General features: G+C 40.7%; 1 protein-coding gene across 1 annotated transcript in view; it reads left to right on the top strand.

Annotated features, from left to right (window-relative positions):
- Window positions 1–13896: 13896 nt before the first annotated feature.
- The window catches only part of mpped2a (metallophosphoesterase domain containing 2a), a 29481-nt gene continuing 25487 nt past the window's right edge, over window positions 13897–17890 (top strand). The window contains exons 1-2 of the mRNA XM_049717149.2: window positions 13897–14327; window positions 16183–16435. Of these exons, the coding sequence (XP_049573106.1) occupies window positions 16323–16435 (113 nt within the window). The 5' untranslated portion in view covers window positions 13897–14327; window positions 16183–16322. The remainder of the gene's footprint in view (window positions 14328–16182; window positions 16436–17890) is intronic.

The following is a 17890-nucleotide window of genomic DNA, read 5'->3' as shown; positions in this document are numbered from 1 at the left end:
ACCCCCAGGAACTTGGTGCAGCTCACCCTCTCCACCACAGCACCGTCGATGATCAGCGGCAGGTGTGTTGTGTGACCCTTCCGGAAGTCAACAATCATTTCCTTGGTCTTATTGACGTTCAGCAGGAGGTTGTTGTCCCTGCACCACGTGGTCAGAAGGTCAACTTCCGACCTGTACCGAGTCTCGTCGCCCTTCGTGATGAGACCCACCAGAGTCGTGTCGTCAGCAAACTTCACTATGCGGTTGTCGCTGTAGGTCGCAGTGCAGTCATGCGTCAGCAGGGTGAAGAGCAATGGACTGAGCACGCAGCCCTGGGGGGCTCCCGTGCTCAGCGTGATGCTGGCGGAGATTTTGTCGCCAACACGCACCACCTGAGGCCTCTGACAGAGGAAGTCCAGTATCCAGTTGCAGAGGGAGGTACTGAGGCCCAGCTCGTCGATGAGAGCGTTTCAAAGACTCCCTTTGTTTGCAAGTGGGTAGCGCTAAGCTAACACGTTTTTGTCATTTGCGTCAACTGATAGATTCAAGAATTTGGTTCTGTGAAGTGACTGAGCTTTTCTTTGAAAAACCAGCGCTGCTATTTCATAGGTGACAGAGTTTAGATCAATAGGTGAGAACATCGGCGACTCCCTTGGTCTTCTCGTACAATGGCTGCGGCCTTCTCAGACCCACAAAGGTCGTATCACTTCAAGAGGTGACACAAAAAAAAACGAGAATCACATGCATTAAAGGCCGACACGAGGTGCGGCCAAAGAGGAGGAGGAGAATTTAATAAATAACAAATTCTCCTCAGATCCACCGCGCCGGGCTTTGTATTTAATTGCACAATATTGATTTTTCTCCCAGCTTCATTCTTGAGCATTGCTCCCATTTAGGAACAATCAGGTTACCAAGGTGGGCCACCAAGTCGAATGTCATTTATTCTCCTCCTCCTTCAATCCCCAATCTTCTCTTCTTCTTTATGTCCCTCTCATCATCTTTCCACCTGGTGCTTTTTTGCGTTTTTTTTTTGGCTTCTTGGCCGTCAAGGTTATCTTAACGTGACTTTGCCGATTTTCCATCTGTTCGTCAAGGAGTTGATAAATAGAAAAGATATGGAGCACAGCAGTAAATGCTCTTTCCCTCCCCCCCTAACAAGCACTTATATTTTTTTATAAATTCACGTAACTCAAAATGAATCATTTGTAATAAAATATCAGATTTTTTTTTTTTTTGCGTAAAGATTATGTGAGGTTCCACCGTCTACTAACATAAAAAAATCATAATGTGTGAGTCATCTTCATCTCTGTCTGTCTCGTTTAATAAAAGTTTTTCCACCAGCATCTTTTGTTTCTCCACGACCTTTGTCTGGAAATGTTAAACGATGTGTGTTTTGAGTGAACTCACCACTGCGAGTTCACGTCAAATGTCACGAACAAACTAACAGTAGCTTAACCTCATCAAATTTCAAACCGTACATGTCAACGGTGGTACGTCTCGGCACGCAGGTGTATATTTTCATGGAAAAAGCAAAGCGATTTAAAGGGATCCTCCCCTTTAAATGCCGACTTGACATTTCCTGCCATTATGAGCACAATGTGCTCTTTTAGACAACGAATAGCAATTAGCCCACGGGAAAATGTCAGGTGAATTAGAGCCCGCTGAGGTGTACCTGCTGACGTGGTCAACTTTTTGCCACAATATCTTATACTAAACTATCTGAGAAAGTTTTTGTGCTGAAAGTATTTTTCTGTATATAGTCGCACATCATTTGATCATTTGGGATTTTTCAAACTATCAGGCGCACTTAAAATATTATTCTTTGAAACTGTCCCTCATAATCTGTGGTGCCATATAGTCCGTAAAATACGGTAAAAAAGAAAAAATACATAAATAAATAAATAAGTCACCTTTTCATTGTCTGGCCGTCTTTCCGGCTCAAATTTAAATGTATTGATGATCAAAAATAAAATAAAATTATATTCTCACAACTGAGCACTCCCGAAACCGTAAATGCCGTCATCCGTGCCCGCTTACCCAAGACCAACTCACTAATCATCAATGACGGATTTCCAATCCAATCTGCCCGAGGTCCCAACTCTTTAATTATCCAAAGAGGTCAGAGGTCACAGACACTTATCATGCAGCGTGGGTCAAAGGCCATTCAATGAGGTCAAGGCAGTAGCAGGGCATATGGGGAATCTGCTTGCAAATTCTGCTGCTCACTCAGCCGACATGATTGGTGTTGCGGAAATGATCGCAAGCAGACACGAGACGTGAGTGTCGAGTCGCTCAAAGAAAACTTAAGAAACGTTGAATAAAGCGGAAGATTTTCCTCATCTCTCAGTAGATGTTTAAATTCATTCATCCTCTATATGCATACAATGAATAATAATGGCAGAATAATACATGTCAAATGATGGTAGTTTCCATACTATCATCATTTGGTTCACTTCCTGTGATCCTCATTTTTACATTGACTGGTTTAGAACACAAAAGTTGCCATCACTGAAGTAACATAGCGGGAAAAAAAAATCGAATCTGAAGTAACAGCAAAAAAAAAAAAGAAATCCAATCCATCCATATATTAAATGAAGGTAAAGATGTGGAAATAAAAATTGCTATTTAATATTGAGTCACTCTGACTTCAATAGAACTGTTCTCAATGGCCTTCTATGCTCAGGTCAAAATACGGGGCATTTCTTTTCACTTTCAATCCCAGTTCAGCCTTGGAAGATCTTTGCATTCCATTGTGTGATATTCTCGTTACCTGTGGTCAGTATTGAATCTCTATAAAGCTTCAACAGACGTAAGCATAATTCTACAGTGTGTTTTGCAATGTTTTGTAATGGCAGGTCGTCTTCAAAAAATGTTATGATGATATGGCAGCGATAAAACACACATTAAATCCTGGTGGTGACCTTGATGGCCTCGCACATAATAAAACATAATGTGTGTCGTACACACAAAAGTAAAAAAAAATCTGACTCTTTGTGTTTTGGTGTCAGTGCTTATTTTCATTTTTAGTCATCCAATGTTATTCAAGACCAGCGGTGTCAAACTCGAGGCACATGGGGGGTGCAGACTGGAATGTAATCAGGCAATTATTATTGTTCCTTTATTCCGCCTGCCATCTAAGAGACTATGGGAATAAATGAATTAATGTGAATCAGAGCAAAGATGCCGAGCTCATTACCCAGGGGAGTCAAGCTATTGTACAAAGATCACATCCTACAGATATGTGCGCTGTTAAAATCCCGCTGCTCGGATACTATTAAATGCTTTAGTAATCATTAGAGCTCCCAGTGTGTGTGCCAGTGTGATCTGCTGTCCTCAGGGGGTCAACTGTACTATCAAGCAAATCTCATTTTCAATTTTCCTTGAGAATTTTGGATTAATTGGATCTGATTGATTTGAATTACCGTATTTTCCGCACTATAAGGCGCACCTAAAAACCTCCGATTTTCTCAAAAGCCGACAGTGCGCCTTATAATCAGGTGCGCCTTATATATGGACCTTATCTGTAATTATCTTCCAATGATTATACAAAAAAGTCTGGTAAAATGAGTCTAGCTTTCTGCTACAATACCAAACAAAGAAATCTCCCAATCCATCTCCCAAAGCAGAGTTCTAAATGATGGCAGCGCTGCTGTCCAGTGTGATCCCAACTCTGCTGACTGGGATGCCAGCGGCTCAGCCGAGGTGCCTCGCTCGCACTACATTGACAATTTATCTCTGTGACTTGGATTACGCCGGTACTTTCTTGTCCTTTGATAGCGTTACAGTCTCACGATAAATCTTCCCGTCACAGCCAAATATGCCACAACAGGCACGTAAAGAGTCTCACAGGTAGGAATGAGAAGACCCTAACAAAACCCACCGGGAGTTTCAGCCAGGGGGCTCTTTAAGGTAAATAAAAATAAAAGTGCTTGGATTGTATTTTTTTTCCTAAGAGCACAAAAAGTTTTGAGCCAAGACCAAAACAGTGACAAAATATGAAGGTTGTGCATCATTAAGAAATTTGAGTGTCCACGGGAGGACGATAACATCCACATATCAACGTACATACATTAACTAATCACTTTTTGTGTTTGCCCTAGGTCAAAGGTCACAGTATAGTGAAGTCCACTTAAAATAGTTGCCTCTTTACAATACATTGACATGTCTTGCTGATGTCATCTGACCCGCTGTTGGCCCCTTTGACCTGCTCTGTGTTTTAAAGCTCTAATGAGTCATTGACCTCGTCTCCTCCCACATCACCCTTTACACCCGTTTTGACCCCCCTGACCTTCGTGATGAGGTCATAAGCCTGTTGAAATCCAGTCACTGTTTTTTTTTGTTTTTTTTTTTTACTTGTCATTGTCGGGATAACCTAATTCCACATAAAGCAGGTGCAGAATAAGTAATATTTAATTAATTTAGACAATTTGATCTTACTTGCAAATGGACAAATTGGAATAATAACTTCACAGCAATCAAACATATTGAACAAACTGAAAAATCTCTTGTCAATCCTTGATTGCATTAGGGAATTGCGGGGCATGAGCTTTAAAAAAGTCATTTAAAAAGACAAGTGGGTTGAAATGCAAGTATTGACACCTGGTCCACTTTATTAGTGCCACTAAAATTAAGCTAATTGCAAAAGCCAGGATGCATTTTTTGAAAATAGCTATCGTTGCAGACTTTTCGCCATCTTGACATCAAAGTATAATTTTGTTCAACACAATAGCCGACCCCTTGCAGGGCTTAATCACAAACGGACCGACCCAGAACCGACGGGTCAGAAGCTATCAGTGGTTAAACAACAGAACGCTGCTTGCAACAGCTGTCCTGGAAAATCAGGCTTCAAGATCTCCACTCAAAAAAATGAATGAATATTTTGCAGTTTTTTTTTTTTAACGTGGTAGTTGTTGAAACGGCTTTAACTGTGCTTTGTCATCTTGAAAAGAGTTGAACACTTTGGTGAACTTCCATCGCTACATATAATTTGTGCAAATATTAGTATAATACAACATGTGATATTATGCTAGTATATTATGAACGAATGAATCTTTATTTCGAACATGATTTAAAGAATAAAAACAATAAAAAACTGTGCTTTGTCATACTGAGAAGAGTTGAACACTTTGGTGAACTTCCATCGCTACATATAATTGTGCAAATATTAGTATAACACAGCATATGATATCATGCTAGTATATTATGAACGAATGACTCTTTATTTCGAACACGATTTAAAGAATAAAAACAATAAAAAACAAACAACAAAAAACAAACAAGAAATAATATAGTATTTTATTTTATAGTACTAGTCAAATCTACAAAGAATAAAATGTGCTTGTTTTCTTTGGGTGTGAATCAAAATTAGTTACGCGTTTTCGAACCATGTGTACTTAATAGAGCGGCAAAGTTTGGAACCAAGTGCATGCCGGGGTTTGCCGAGCGACACTGTCAGGGTCACCTCTGCAGTGTCTGTTGAACACCCCATACAATGCGCCACCTTGAGGTAACAATGGCTCTATTGTTGATCCACACAATGGTGTCTGAAGGGCAGGGCTAAGGGGAGAGGGTTGAAAGAGGAAGGGGAGGGGGGGAGTCAGCACCTGGTTACACGGTAGGTGGATGTGAGGGGGATTGCGTGGTCACACTCCATCAGTTACCAATGACCACAGAGAAACATGTTCAGAATCACTGACCTGAGGAAGCATTTCTCACGTCGTCCAAGAACTAGCAGGTGTCCTTAGGGACAAAAAAAAAAAAAGACTCGGTTTTAAATAACTGCTGAGTCGCTTTCAACTCTCTTGAGTCCTTGATTTAAATGGTGTCTGGGAATACGACCTCGTATTTTCATAGAGCTGTTTCCGAAAGTAGTGGGCTTAAAAAAGGGATATTTTCTTTTCATTGTCCAAGTCTGTGGCAGGATCTTTGACTGCGACAGGAGACATGGTTTAGTTTTTGAAAGTTCTTGATGTAAATCTCAGATTTTTCTGGAGAGTGCCAAAGCACTGATTTTATAATCTGTGGATATCAAAAGAAAGTGCTTGATTGAGAGAAGTACCAACTGAACAGCAATTGACATTTTAAATATTTTTATTTTTATTTATATGTTTATTCATATATTTTTATTTTGTGTTTATTTTATTTTATTTTATTTTATTTTATTTTATTTTATATACTGTGATTACTTAGTACCAACTGAACAGCAATTGACATTTTAAATATTTTTATTTTTATTTATGTTTATTCATTTATTTTCATTTTGTTTTTATTTTATTTTATTTTATTTTATATACTGTGATTACTTTGCAATATATTGTTAATTGTTTTATTAAATGTTAAGGTTTATATAATGAGTTAAATAATATTTTTATTTTTATACTGTGATTAGTTTGTAATATATTGTTAGTTGTTTTATTAAATGTTGTTCAGGTTTATATAATAAGTTAAATAATATTGTTCGAGGTCACTTAGTGGTACCTTAACTCCACTTTTGGGTGTATTTTTTTCACAGATCAATATATAAGTGTAATTATAGATGAACTAAAAACTTGTGGATCCTTGGTGTTAGGAGTGCAATGAAGGGCAGTAGAATGAGCTTAAATATATTTCTGCTTTTATTCCAAGATAAAGAACTTCCACTTGTACACATCCAGTGTGGCACTTTTCACACACAAATGCACACAATGGCTTTTTTGAAGCCAAGCCTGAGTGCTTAAAAGCTCGCTGTAAACATGAAACCAAGGCCACACAACGAGCGCCGGAGTTTCTCTTATCGGTTTTGTCATCAGAAAAAAAATTGCGCATTCCAGAATTTCGCATCATTTTATCTGTTGGGGGGGGGGGGGGGGGGGAGGTCCATGTGAATGTGAGGATTACTATAGATGTCAGGATGTCTCACTTTCTCTCGCTGGCTTCGTCTCGTCAGCGGCCTTGTAAAAAAAAAAAAAAAAAACGGGAAAAAGCCCTTTGTTGTGCACTGCAGTATAAATCATTTACAGGCTTTGCATAAATTTGTGTAATCTCCTTCTTGGGGGCTGGGCTTCCTATCTGATTCAGTGGACACCAGGGAGGAAGAGTTGCCTTTGTATGCCAAACATACGTTGCCGTTGTGTGTCTGTGTGTGTGTGTGTGTGTGTGTGTGGCTGAGAGGAAACCTGGACACAATTACAGTGTGGCATGTGAATTGTGTGCAGCAGTCACACCAGACCATACGTGAAATATTCCTTCACATACACTCAACTTTTTCCATCTCAGGGTTCAAACAATTTATATCCACTTCGAGCATACGGAGAAATTAAAATGTTTGTTCACTTATATATTTTTTTGGGTAACTCATTCAGTGCCATTGACGGTTATAGACGTTAAATATATGAACTGGGTTGGCAGGGAAGGAGTTAATATTAAAAGCAGTATGGATGGATAGTTGTGTGTTAGAGACCGCTCCAGGCTGTACCCCCCCCCAAAAAAAAGTCAATTGCTTGACCTTTGACCTCATGAGGACAAGCCATGCTTACTGTTTGCTGCATCCTCTGCACACTTCCAGAGAGCTGTGAAGAAGCCGCCGTAAGACAGTAAATCATGGGGAGGCGGAGTTCATGTGACGGATGATAAAACATGCAGAGGCAGGCGGACTCTCCTGTCTGACTACCTCCACCGGCTCTTCTGCTCTGTCGGAAAATATTCTGACAGTGATTATTCTCAGGAGAAACTCTCTCCTCTCGATGGAGCTGACGATTTCATTCATAGGTGAATATTTTCTGTTTGTATGAAGTGCGGGAAAGGACGGCTGGAGTAAATGAGATGTTTCAGTTTTTTATGGAGATTCTTCAGAAGTGATCATGATCATGCAAATCTGGCTTTTAAGTCCAAAATAAATGACTTTTTGAATTTTTGACACAACAAACATGAGAGTTGTTAACAAGCCTTGCACAGAAATTAAAAGTATGCAAATCTTTACGTGCGGTTTGAATAATATACGCGATGACGATAATTTAATCAGACTATTTGAATATTGTGAAATGTGTTGCTTTCCTGCTTGTGTTGACAGCTATGGAACATCTCAACAAGCTTCACCCTGATAAAAGTCCCAGTGAAGCAGAGGAATTGTAGTTGCGGCCGTTGAATTTTTAATAAGAATGTTTTCCCGGCCAAACTTTAACTTTGATTACTGCGTCTACAGGATGAACATGAATATTTCATGTTCTCGAGAAACACTTAACATTCCAAATCTGGTTTTCAGACCCTTCCTCTTCGCATCTATTATTTTTCTTCCGTCTCCACTAACAATCAAGTTGATTAGAATAAAACAACCAGAGTGTTTCTAAAACACAAGCGATGCGCTCCGACTCATTCGGAGCTATTTTCTTTTCAATTTGCCCGGCTCTTACGTGGAAGAAAGGAAAATCGTGTCGGGGAAATTGGAAGATATTAAAATGACTCACAGCGCCATAGTAAAACGGCTTTGAAGGCAGTTTGGAGACAAAACAACAGTCGCAGCGTGAGATGGTGTCGCCTGGGTTTTCAATCAGAATCACTTCCTCCCTCACCTGCTCAAGCACTCCTGAAACCCACGACCAACACACACACACATGTCACGTCACCTCGTCGATTCCATTTCACACACACTTGCAAATCACTTGCCGGGATCATTTTGCACGTCCTCTGTGAGAAAAACCCATCAAATCTCACAGCAGGGAAGAGAATAACGAAACACATCCTAGATTGTAGTTCGAGCCTGGGAATCACACACACGCACACACACACACGTGTGTATTTACTCGAGAGAGGTTGTGGGTGATGATGAGCCAATATGGTGGCAGGAGAGAGATGTGAGGCGTATTTCACACGAGCATCTTGTAGTCACACATTAGGATGAGTCGAGATGATTATGCAGGCCATGGAGGCTAAAGCAGTTTTGTAAACGTTTCCTAAAAAAAATGAAAACATTTATTATTTATTTAAAGGCCATGGATCTGGCGAGTTAGGACTGGGGAATGCAAATTTGAGTCGCTTGAATATATTCTGAGAGTTAAAGAGAGTGTATCATTGAATAAACAAACTGCTTTTGGTTTTTTATTTATTTATTGTTATTTATTTCTTTTATTTTTTTTTGTTTTTGTTGTCATTTTCGTTTTCATTTTCAATTTATTTCATTTTATTTTATTTTTTTATTTTATTTTTTCTTTCTTTCTTTCTTTCTTTCTTTCTTTCTTTCTTTCTTTCTTTCTTTCTTTCTTTCTTTCTTTAATTATTTATTTATTTATTTAAAGTTAAATTAAAGTTCCAATGATCGTCACACACACACACATCTGGGTGGTTTATTTATTTCATTTTATTTGAAATATTTTTCTATTAAAATATCGTATACGACCAATAATATTCTTTTCGTATCAACGCTAACTCCATTTATAATCAAAGTATGTGTAGGTGAAGTCAAAAAATTTTCTTTTTCTGTTCAATCCCACCTCCAAAGCCTGAGTCTTCTTTGTTTGCCCCCCCCCCCCCCCTTTCCGAGTGCGTCTCACTCTGCTGTCTCCCTCCTCTCGCAGCTCTTGTCGAGTTCATTTGTTTTGATCCCGTGTCTGTGCCCTCTTTCTGTCACTCTCTTTCCTGAGTGTGTTTCAGTGATTGGAAGTTCACTCCTTGCTGCCCTGCCAGCTGACCTGCTGACACGCTTTTTGTGCCATTGTTTTAACGTGTCTATCACTCTCCAGCCGCTGTCCCACCATCAAACGCACAAAACTAATTTCCGACCAAACTTAAATGCAACTTTCATGAATGCTTAAAAAAAAAAATCATATATCGACAGAAGTCTCGATCCAACCCCCCAATAATTAATAACCCGATCTGCTCAAGATAGTGAGTTGAAGGTACGAAGGATGAGACACTAACAAAGCTACTGAGGTCTCCCCGCAATCCCGACGTTGTCCTCCCGTGAACTTCAGCTAATCAATCGGTGTGATTTAATACACAGTCACTCCGCATGGAAACCAGCGAGGAGGTTCTACTAATTTATACGCTATTGATCGTTTTGCACAGTTGCACAAAGAGAGATGGAGGGAGCAAGGCCAGGCGGATTGTTTGTAATGTTTGAGGCAAAATCTCCATCTCGAGGGTAATAAGGCCGAGATATTGTTGTCTTTATAGGCTGCTCCAGTTAAAAGGGCTGCAAAGGAAGAAGGGTGGGGGGTGGGGTGGGGGGGGTGTTGTCTCTTGTGAGCCCGGTCTTGCCTTTGGCATGGAAAGTGAGCCCGCATATTAGTCTGTCTATCACAACACAGCAGGAGAATGGGAGGAGAAGTAATACTCTTGGCTATCGGTGGGCTCTCTCACTCTTCCTTTTTCTTCTCTCAAATGCTCTCTTCTTCCTCCTTGGGCTCCACTAGACAAAAGCACTTTGTGTGCTAATAAAATTAACTTCCAAGCATAGCCATTTTATTCACCTTGCCCATTACATGGAGTATTGACTATTGAATTTTCAGCTCATTTCTTCCGCCGGCGTTGGGTCTTGAGAGTGTTGCGCAAAAGGCTCAGGGGCAAACATTTTAGGCCTGTGTGCTTTGCAATGAAATCAACAGTATCTAGCGCCGCATAGCCTCAGTGGCAATCCAGCTGGCTCTCATAAATCTGAATGGCATTAACATTTAAAATCCCAAAGTCCTGCCTGTCTGTGGATAGGGATCTCAGACAGACTGGGCTCCGTTCTATTTGTTGAAATGGTGGACGGGCATAACTCTGTGAGGGTCGGTGGTACTACCGTATTTTCCGCACTATAAGGCGCACCTAAAAACCTCAAATTTTCTCAAAAGTGCGCCTTATCAGGTGCGCCTTATATATGGACCAATATGGATTCGTGGATGAGGACCAACATATTAAAGTAAGCTTTACGTGTTTATTTTATGTGTTGTGTGATATTAACATTTGAGCAATGTTGAGTTATTGACATATTGTTATTGTTTTCACTATTTCGAGTGTTACTATATTGTGATTGCATTAACGTTTGAGCAACGTTGAGTTATTTATTCTATGCACCTTATAATCCAGTGCGCCTTATATATGGACAAAGTTTTAAAATGGGCCATTCATTGATAATCCGGTGCGCCTTATGGTGCGGAAAATACGGTAAATGAAATAGCCGCTGGGTTAAGTGAATATCACACTCCACGTGCTCAAAGTGCTCGCCCTTCTAATTCCTGCTCCCGTTAACTTATTTGACTGGAAAGTCATTTTACCTTCTTTTATAAGATCATCAAATATATAGGATTTTTTTTTAAACACTCATCATAACATTTATATTTTGTATTGTATGAATGTGATCAGAGCGACAAGGGACTGACTCAAATATTCGTGGCAAAAGCCATTTCTTTCGTGACATTTGGTCACCCTATCTATCATCAGTTTTCTATATGCAGAGGGGTGGGGGGAAGTCGGTCAAATGTATAAATGTAGCCTCGCTTCATAAAATTTAAAACCCGTTTTCACATTAACACCCGCTGGCTGCTTGATGGAAATGCTTTGTGTGTGCGTGTGTGTGCAGATAAGAGAAAAGTCAAATGGAAATGACTAGCGGGTCCGTCGTGACAGTGGAGAGTGTGCAGACGGGTCTGGGAAATTGAAGCTTGTCAGTAAAATTAGAAAAGGCGCAGCTCTGCTTGAACTGGCAGACATGTAAATGTGGCAGAGCCCTGAGATGAGTCCATTATGGATTGTCCTGGGCAGAGTCTTTTCATCAAAAATCCCATCAGTGTATTACCTAAAAAAAAAAAAATAGTATAGCCTCGGAACTGACAAATTAATTCTTTCATTTTTTTTTTCTCCCCCTTTGCTGATGTGAATCTCTGTTGAACTCGGCGGATTCAATTATATAAATATACAAAAGGCGAGTACATTGTTCATTTTTACACTTTTGTATCAATCATTTTTTACTAAATAATGTTCAAGGTCAATTTAATAATATTTGTGATTAAAAAAAAAATCAGCAATCAAATGAACATCTCAAAGATTTTTTTTTATGATTGAATGATTTGATAATTAACCATTTATACCCTCGGAGCAGCTGTTGCTGTTTCCACCCCAATCCAAGTGGTGGTGTTCTCCCAGTCTGGCCCATTTCATGTTTTGTGAAGGACTCCCACAGGTGCTCATTAGTATTGTTTACTTGTGAACCCAACGGAGCCATGTTCTCTTCTAATCATAGATCTGATAACACCTTCTATGCTTTGGAAGAATTTTTCCCACATACAGTATCTGTGATCTCATGATGAAATCCTCCACGGTTGCACCGTGGGGAATGTACTGTCCCAGTTGTGCTTGACAAATAAACAATGTCAGGTAGCAGTTTGGCATTTGATTTCCCTCAAATTGAATAATGGGAGAAAAATTAATACGAGGTTCAATGTGCTTTCAAAAGCAATAATACAATAGAGCCATCAAAACTTTTCCGCAGCTTCAAAGCTCCGATGAAGTCCTGTTTTATCTTCGTGAGCTCGTCAAACCACAACTTGTTCACAGATTCTCCACAAAGAATCACGTCACAAACTTAATTTAACGAGCGGTGTCTTCATTGGTCGCCGTTGCTACTAAGCACAAATGTGTTTAAGCAAGTAAAATAATTGAATACTGCACAAGATTAAATGCGATAAAAATCAATAGCCTGCTTAATAAGCCATGTCATAAAGTTTTACAACCTTGAGAAGGCCTATCACATTTAAACACCGCTTGTCAAGACTCAGAGCATACAGGGGCAAGAGTAGCGTCTATTTTCTCCATTCCCGAAAATAATTCAATAAGTTTCGGAAGAAATTAACTTGCAGGTGCAGGAGCAGGAGCACACCAAAAACATCATTCAAGTTGGCTTTGTCTCTGAGCCAGTGTTGGCTTTCACAGCTGATTTGCATGATCTATATCTCTATTGGCAGCTCTGTGGAGTGCTAATGTGGTCTGAGACCAAAGTGCCCCCAGGTCTGATTTCCCTGACTGGCATAGTGGTATGGCTTGGGGGAGGGAATGTCCCTTCCTCTCCTGGATATCCACAATGTCACCGCCGAGGTGCCCTTGAGCAAGGCTTAACTTTTTTCTGGGCCACTGAAAAGCTGCTCAGTGTGTCATCGATATTGTTTGCTGGCTGTGTTCATCATTTAGAAGGCTTAAATGTGTAGCTGCTGTTATTGTGACAATTAATTATGGAGGCCAACGTTGTGGTCCTGCTCACGAGAACGTAGTACCGTATTGCCCTGAATGTAAGACGATGCTGTTTGCATTGAAATAAGACTGAAAAAGTGGAGGTCGTCGGGGTCTAGACATTATACCCATTCACAACGCTAGATGGGGCCAGATATCTTTAAAGCGAATGCTGAGCTTAACTTCCCAGGCCAAAAGCGAAACCCTGGCACGAAGAATAAAAATAAAAATAGCGGTAGCACGTAGAAGAAAAATAAAAAATAACAGTAAGAAAGAAAAGAGAAGAAAATAAGAGAAGAGATAACAGAAAATGGAAAAAACAGAAGCCATTCTTTTAAAAATGTGATTGCACTTTAGTTTACATATTTAAATATTCTGATTTTAAGACGTGATAGACAGTTTTTGCATGATTTGAATGAGGCAAAATAACATGCTTTTTCTCTCGAATATATTGTTATAATCATTTGTTTCAGATGTGCTGTAATTATTTTCTGTGTAAAAATTAAATTTAGTGCTCAAAAAGTCTTTTTTCAAACTTGAGTCTTGAAAAAGAGGGTGGCATCTTATAATCAGGATCGTCTTATATTCGGGCCAATACGGTAGTTGGTTAGACTGGGCTGCGTCTTATAGTCCACGTGGAAACTATAATTTCCGACTGTAAGTGAAGGCAGCACAAAAGCGAGCGCGGGACTCGCTCGCTCGCCCTCCTCCTCCCTCCCTCCCGCCCGCGCAACTGCGCGCGTGTGCCCGCCGCCGGTGTGGGCGCGCGCACGGGAGGTGGCTGGGGGTTGTGCTCGCTACTGCTCTCTCTGCTCTCTGACCCCAGTGGCAACTGCGATTCACTACAACTCTGCACCGTCGGTGGGAGGCTGCTCCTTCTGACTCCCTCTCCCCTCCCGCTTGTCTGTCAGCGTCTCTCGTCCGCCTCCCCCTCGCTTTCTTGTCTGGTTTCTTTGCACAGAAGCCAGCCGAGGTCCCACCGGGTCGAAGGTTCTGCCCTACCTGCAACCATACTCCTGCCAACCCGGATCGCTCGCTCAGCTCTACCCCGCCTGCTCTCCTCTGCTGCCGCATGGACCCTTGTCTCTCCACCGCGTAGAGGGCGACCCCGACCCGACTCTCTACCTCCGACTTGACCCAAAAACCGCACAAAACCCTGCACGACGAAGGTACGGGATCCTTTCTGCACGCCTTTTGAAAGCAAGCAAAGAGGAAGGAATGGCAGAAAGGGAAGAGAAGCGACACAATTCGCGATTAGCCTTTAAAAACCGTCGTCTTGAGGTCGCTTGTCATTTCCGTGGAAAAACAAGAGGTTAGCGAGGCGCTGTCTTGACACTGACCACCTTTGGGGGCTCTTTAGGAGACCCGGAGCTGAGTTCAGGACTGCACGGACCTTTCTGTGCAGGCGCTCGTGTGCTACACATCGCGAGTGTGTTAATGCGCGGTGCTTGACTGAAAGGGTCAATTTATCTGCCGTCCCCCCTCTTTTTTTATTCTTATTTTTTTTTTTGTTCTTTACCGGGGTGATTTCCAAGCGGAAAGTTGGAGCCTATGCGCGGCTTGCGGTGCACGCTACACGGACACTAAACGTGTGCGCACCGGCGTCACAGCCAAGCGGTTCGAGTGGGGAGCTGCGAGTGCAAGGCAGCACAATTCGGATTAAAAAAAAAGGGGGACTGTCGGAGGAGGTTTAGCACGCTAGGCTAGAGGGCTCTGGCTAGTCGCTGCTACAGTAGCAATAGAATGTGGAGACAGTTAGAGCAGCTAGACGCGCACATGCCTGAATGCAGACACACGTTTAAACACAATTTTAGTTTATCTTTGCAAAAAAAAAAAGTCATGCTTTTAGTTATATTATAAATAAGAATGCAAAATTTGATTTTTGCATGCAATTGTGTTGTAATTAAGCAAAATGTTGCATAGGCCAGGAAGGTCAAGATTTGGCGTGGTAATGTCATTTGATGTAAAATAGAAAAGGTGCGCTAGAGAAGATCTGCAGTTTCACGAGACCCTCATGCGGCAGTAGTCTTGTTCTTACTGTATTCCAACGCAGCCCTAAAAATAAAACATAATTTTTAATTGCAAGACTAATTTGTATATTTCATTTGTTCCTGGCTTGAAATGGCCTTTGGGGGAAAAATGCTGAATTTGCCATAGTCAAGTCATAAATCCGTAAAACTGACCCCGAATTAATGGCGTGCATGAATGTTTATTGTGGACTTGGGGCCATTTTCTTTTTGTTGTTGAAATTGGCATGCAGTTTTTCTTTAACGTGCAACCATTAAATCAACTCTGGAGCTGTTGATTTCCCTCCAAAAAGATGACAGATTGTAAATTGAGGGCAGTCTTCTTATTATATTTTCCCAACCCCTCTGATAGTGAGTGATGTGTATGCATCAGGGGCTGTGGTATAAAACACGTGTCAGAGCCTGCGGTGGGCACTTTACGACCAGTCAGGGAGGTCAGACAGGAGGGAGGCTGAGGGTCCGGGCAGACACAACGGTGGCGGTGAGTGAGTGGCGAAGATGCACCGACATGTTTCTTTTAGCTGCTTTTCTTCAGCCGCGTTAATATTTGATATGGGCTTTTTTAAAAAAAAACAGTTTTGGTTATGCAAGAATATGCCACACTGGATTTAATGCAACAGGATCATTTTTGAAGAGAGGGAAAGTTTTATTTTTGGCTATCCTGTGTGGCTCTTTCTTGATTTCTTTCTTTCTTTTTTTTTAAATTTTTTTATGAAAAGGATTTTCAACCCTGGATTTGCTTAATTTTAAATGTCATCAGTTTAATATGCTTATAGCTTCATTATTTGCTTTAAAATCAGCCAAACTAAAGGCTATTGATAAAAATGCAGTTTTTTACTGAAAAAATATATTTTCATTTTGCTTTATTGTTTGAAACAATTCTAGATCAACGCATCCTTTCAAAGAGTAACTTTTTGTGGTTATTCTGAAACAATACAAACAAAATAAACTGTACGTTAACAGGTGACTTGTAAAGTTTTTTCTCTTCTTGGTGCAGCCGGCAGAGTGCTGGGTGGGTGAGGCGGGTGTTTGCTGACTTCCTTGGCTTTTTCTGAGCCGCTCCAAAGGATGTCCGCTGCACGCATCGCTGCTGAATCCCGCTGAACAAACGGCGTCTCATGTCCACGCGTCGGAAGGATGGCTCATGGCAAAGTGACCATCACGGTGGATGAGTACAGCTCCAACCCGACACAGGCCTTCACCCACTACAACATCAACCAGAGCCGCTTCCAACCGCCACACGTCCACATGTGAGTGCAAGCGTGACACAAACACACACGCACATGCATTGTGACACACCTGTCAGGCTTGCTCCAAATGTGTATTCAGAAAAAAACAATATAAAGTCGCTCTAGTTTTGATTGAAATGTTGATTTTGCATAGAATAAGCTGAAGAAAAGCTGTTTATGGAAAAAAAAATCTAAATTTATTTTGTTAATAATTGATATCAGGGCTATTCAAACATGGGTCCTAAACAAGAAAATTTTAAAACATGTTAAAAATATTAGGACAGATTTTTTGAAACACAATGATTTCTTTTGGACCAATCACAATTTATGATTTTTTTTAAATTTTAAAACCAAAACCAAAAAAGATGCAAATGTATCAAGTATGGTTTCCTTGTATAAATAAACATAAACAGTGCATTGGATTTTTTTTATTATGCCAATCTTGTAATTGTGGACTATAATAATCGGAATCGATTAATTGCACAGCCCTAAACTGATTTAATATTTTTAGTAGATTTAACAACTGCTTAAAGTTTTTCTAAAGTAAGACACATTGGGAATTTGCGCTCAGTCACAACTGAGCAAACTTAACTCTACATTATTTTTGTAAAATTTTACTGTCTTACCAAAACTACATTTGAACAGCATTATTTAGACACTTGGCATTTCGTGCTAAAAAAAAATGGAATATTGGGATTAAAAAGAGGACACTTAGCTTCTGCTCAATGTTGGCAGTGTTCACAAGCTGCTTGTTATGGAATTCCGGTGAGCTGTGAGAAAGGCTGGCGGCAGAGCCAACGTTGGTCCCTCCAATGTGGAAAAGGAGACAAGGTCACCTCGCAGTTTATGTTATGTCAGGTCGTTTTAATGGTTGGCACAGGCGGCAGTAAATCAAGCCAAATACCTCAATTTGAATTAAGGCTAAACGTGCCGGGCAGCACAGGAACACATTCTGGTGGCATGTCGGAGCCCGGCTCACACGATTTATCTCCCCGGAGAGTTTAGTTTCATACCTTTGTGATTAACACGGACAGGTGTTGTGGAAGCTTCTTTATGGTGAGTTTCATCTCAACCTTTAAATGGCGACTCGATGCATAGAAAAATGGTAAAGACCTGAATACAATTTATTAATGGGGACCTGCATCCATCTTTAATTCCTTTGAAATATATTTGGATGACATTGCATGTTTATTGCCGTTTCTTTGCTTTATTTTGCCGTCGGAAAAGGTGATGTGGGGCCTCTTTCTCTCCAGATATGTGTTTGGATAAACGCATTAGGCTGTTTCCTGACTTCCACAGAGCCAGCAGTGTCATTCTAACATTCTAAAACTCCGAGCGGGAACTCCAGGATCTCGCACACACACACACAGCCCATCCCCCTGCCGTTTTTAAATGCTTATGGAGTCTTCTCTGGAAAAGTAAAGACTTGTTTATATTTGGGAGATAATGATCTGACGGTTCCTCTCTCGGTGTGGA

This window comes from Syngnathus scovelli, chromosome 4, assembly GCF_024217435.2.
Source record: "Syngnathus scovelli strain Florida chromosome 4, RoL_Ssco_1.2, whole genome shotgun sequence".
Taxonomy (NCBI): Eukaryota; Metazoa; Chordata; class Actinopteri; order Syngnathiformes; family Syngnathidae; genus Syngnathus; species Syngnathus scovelli.
The sequence above is the reverse complement of the archived record's forward strand: the minus strand, read 5'-3'. Positions and strand labels throughout refer to the sequence as shown.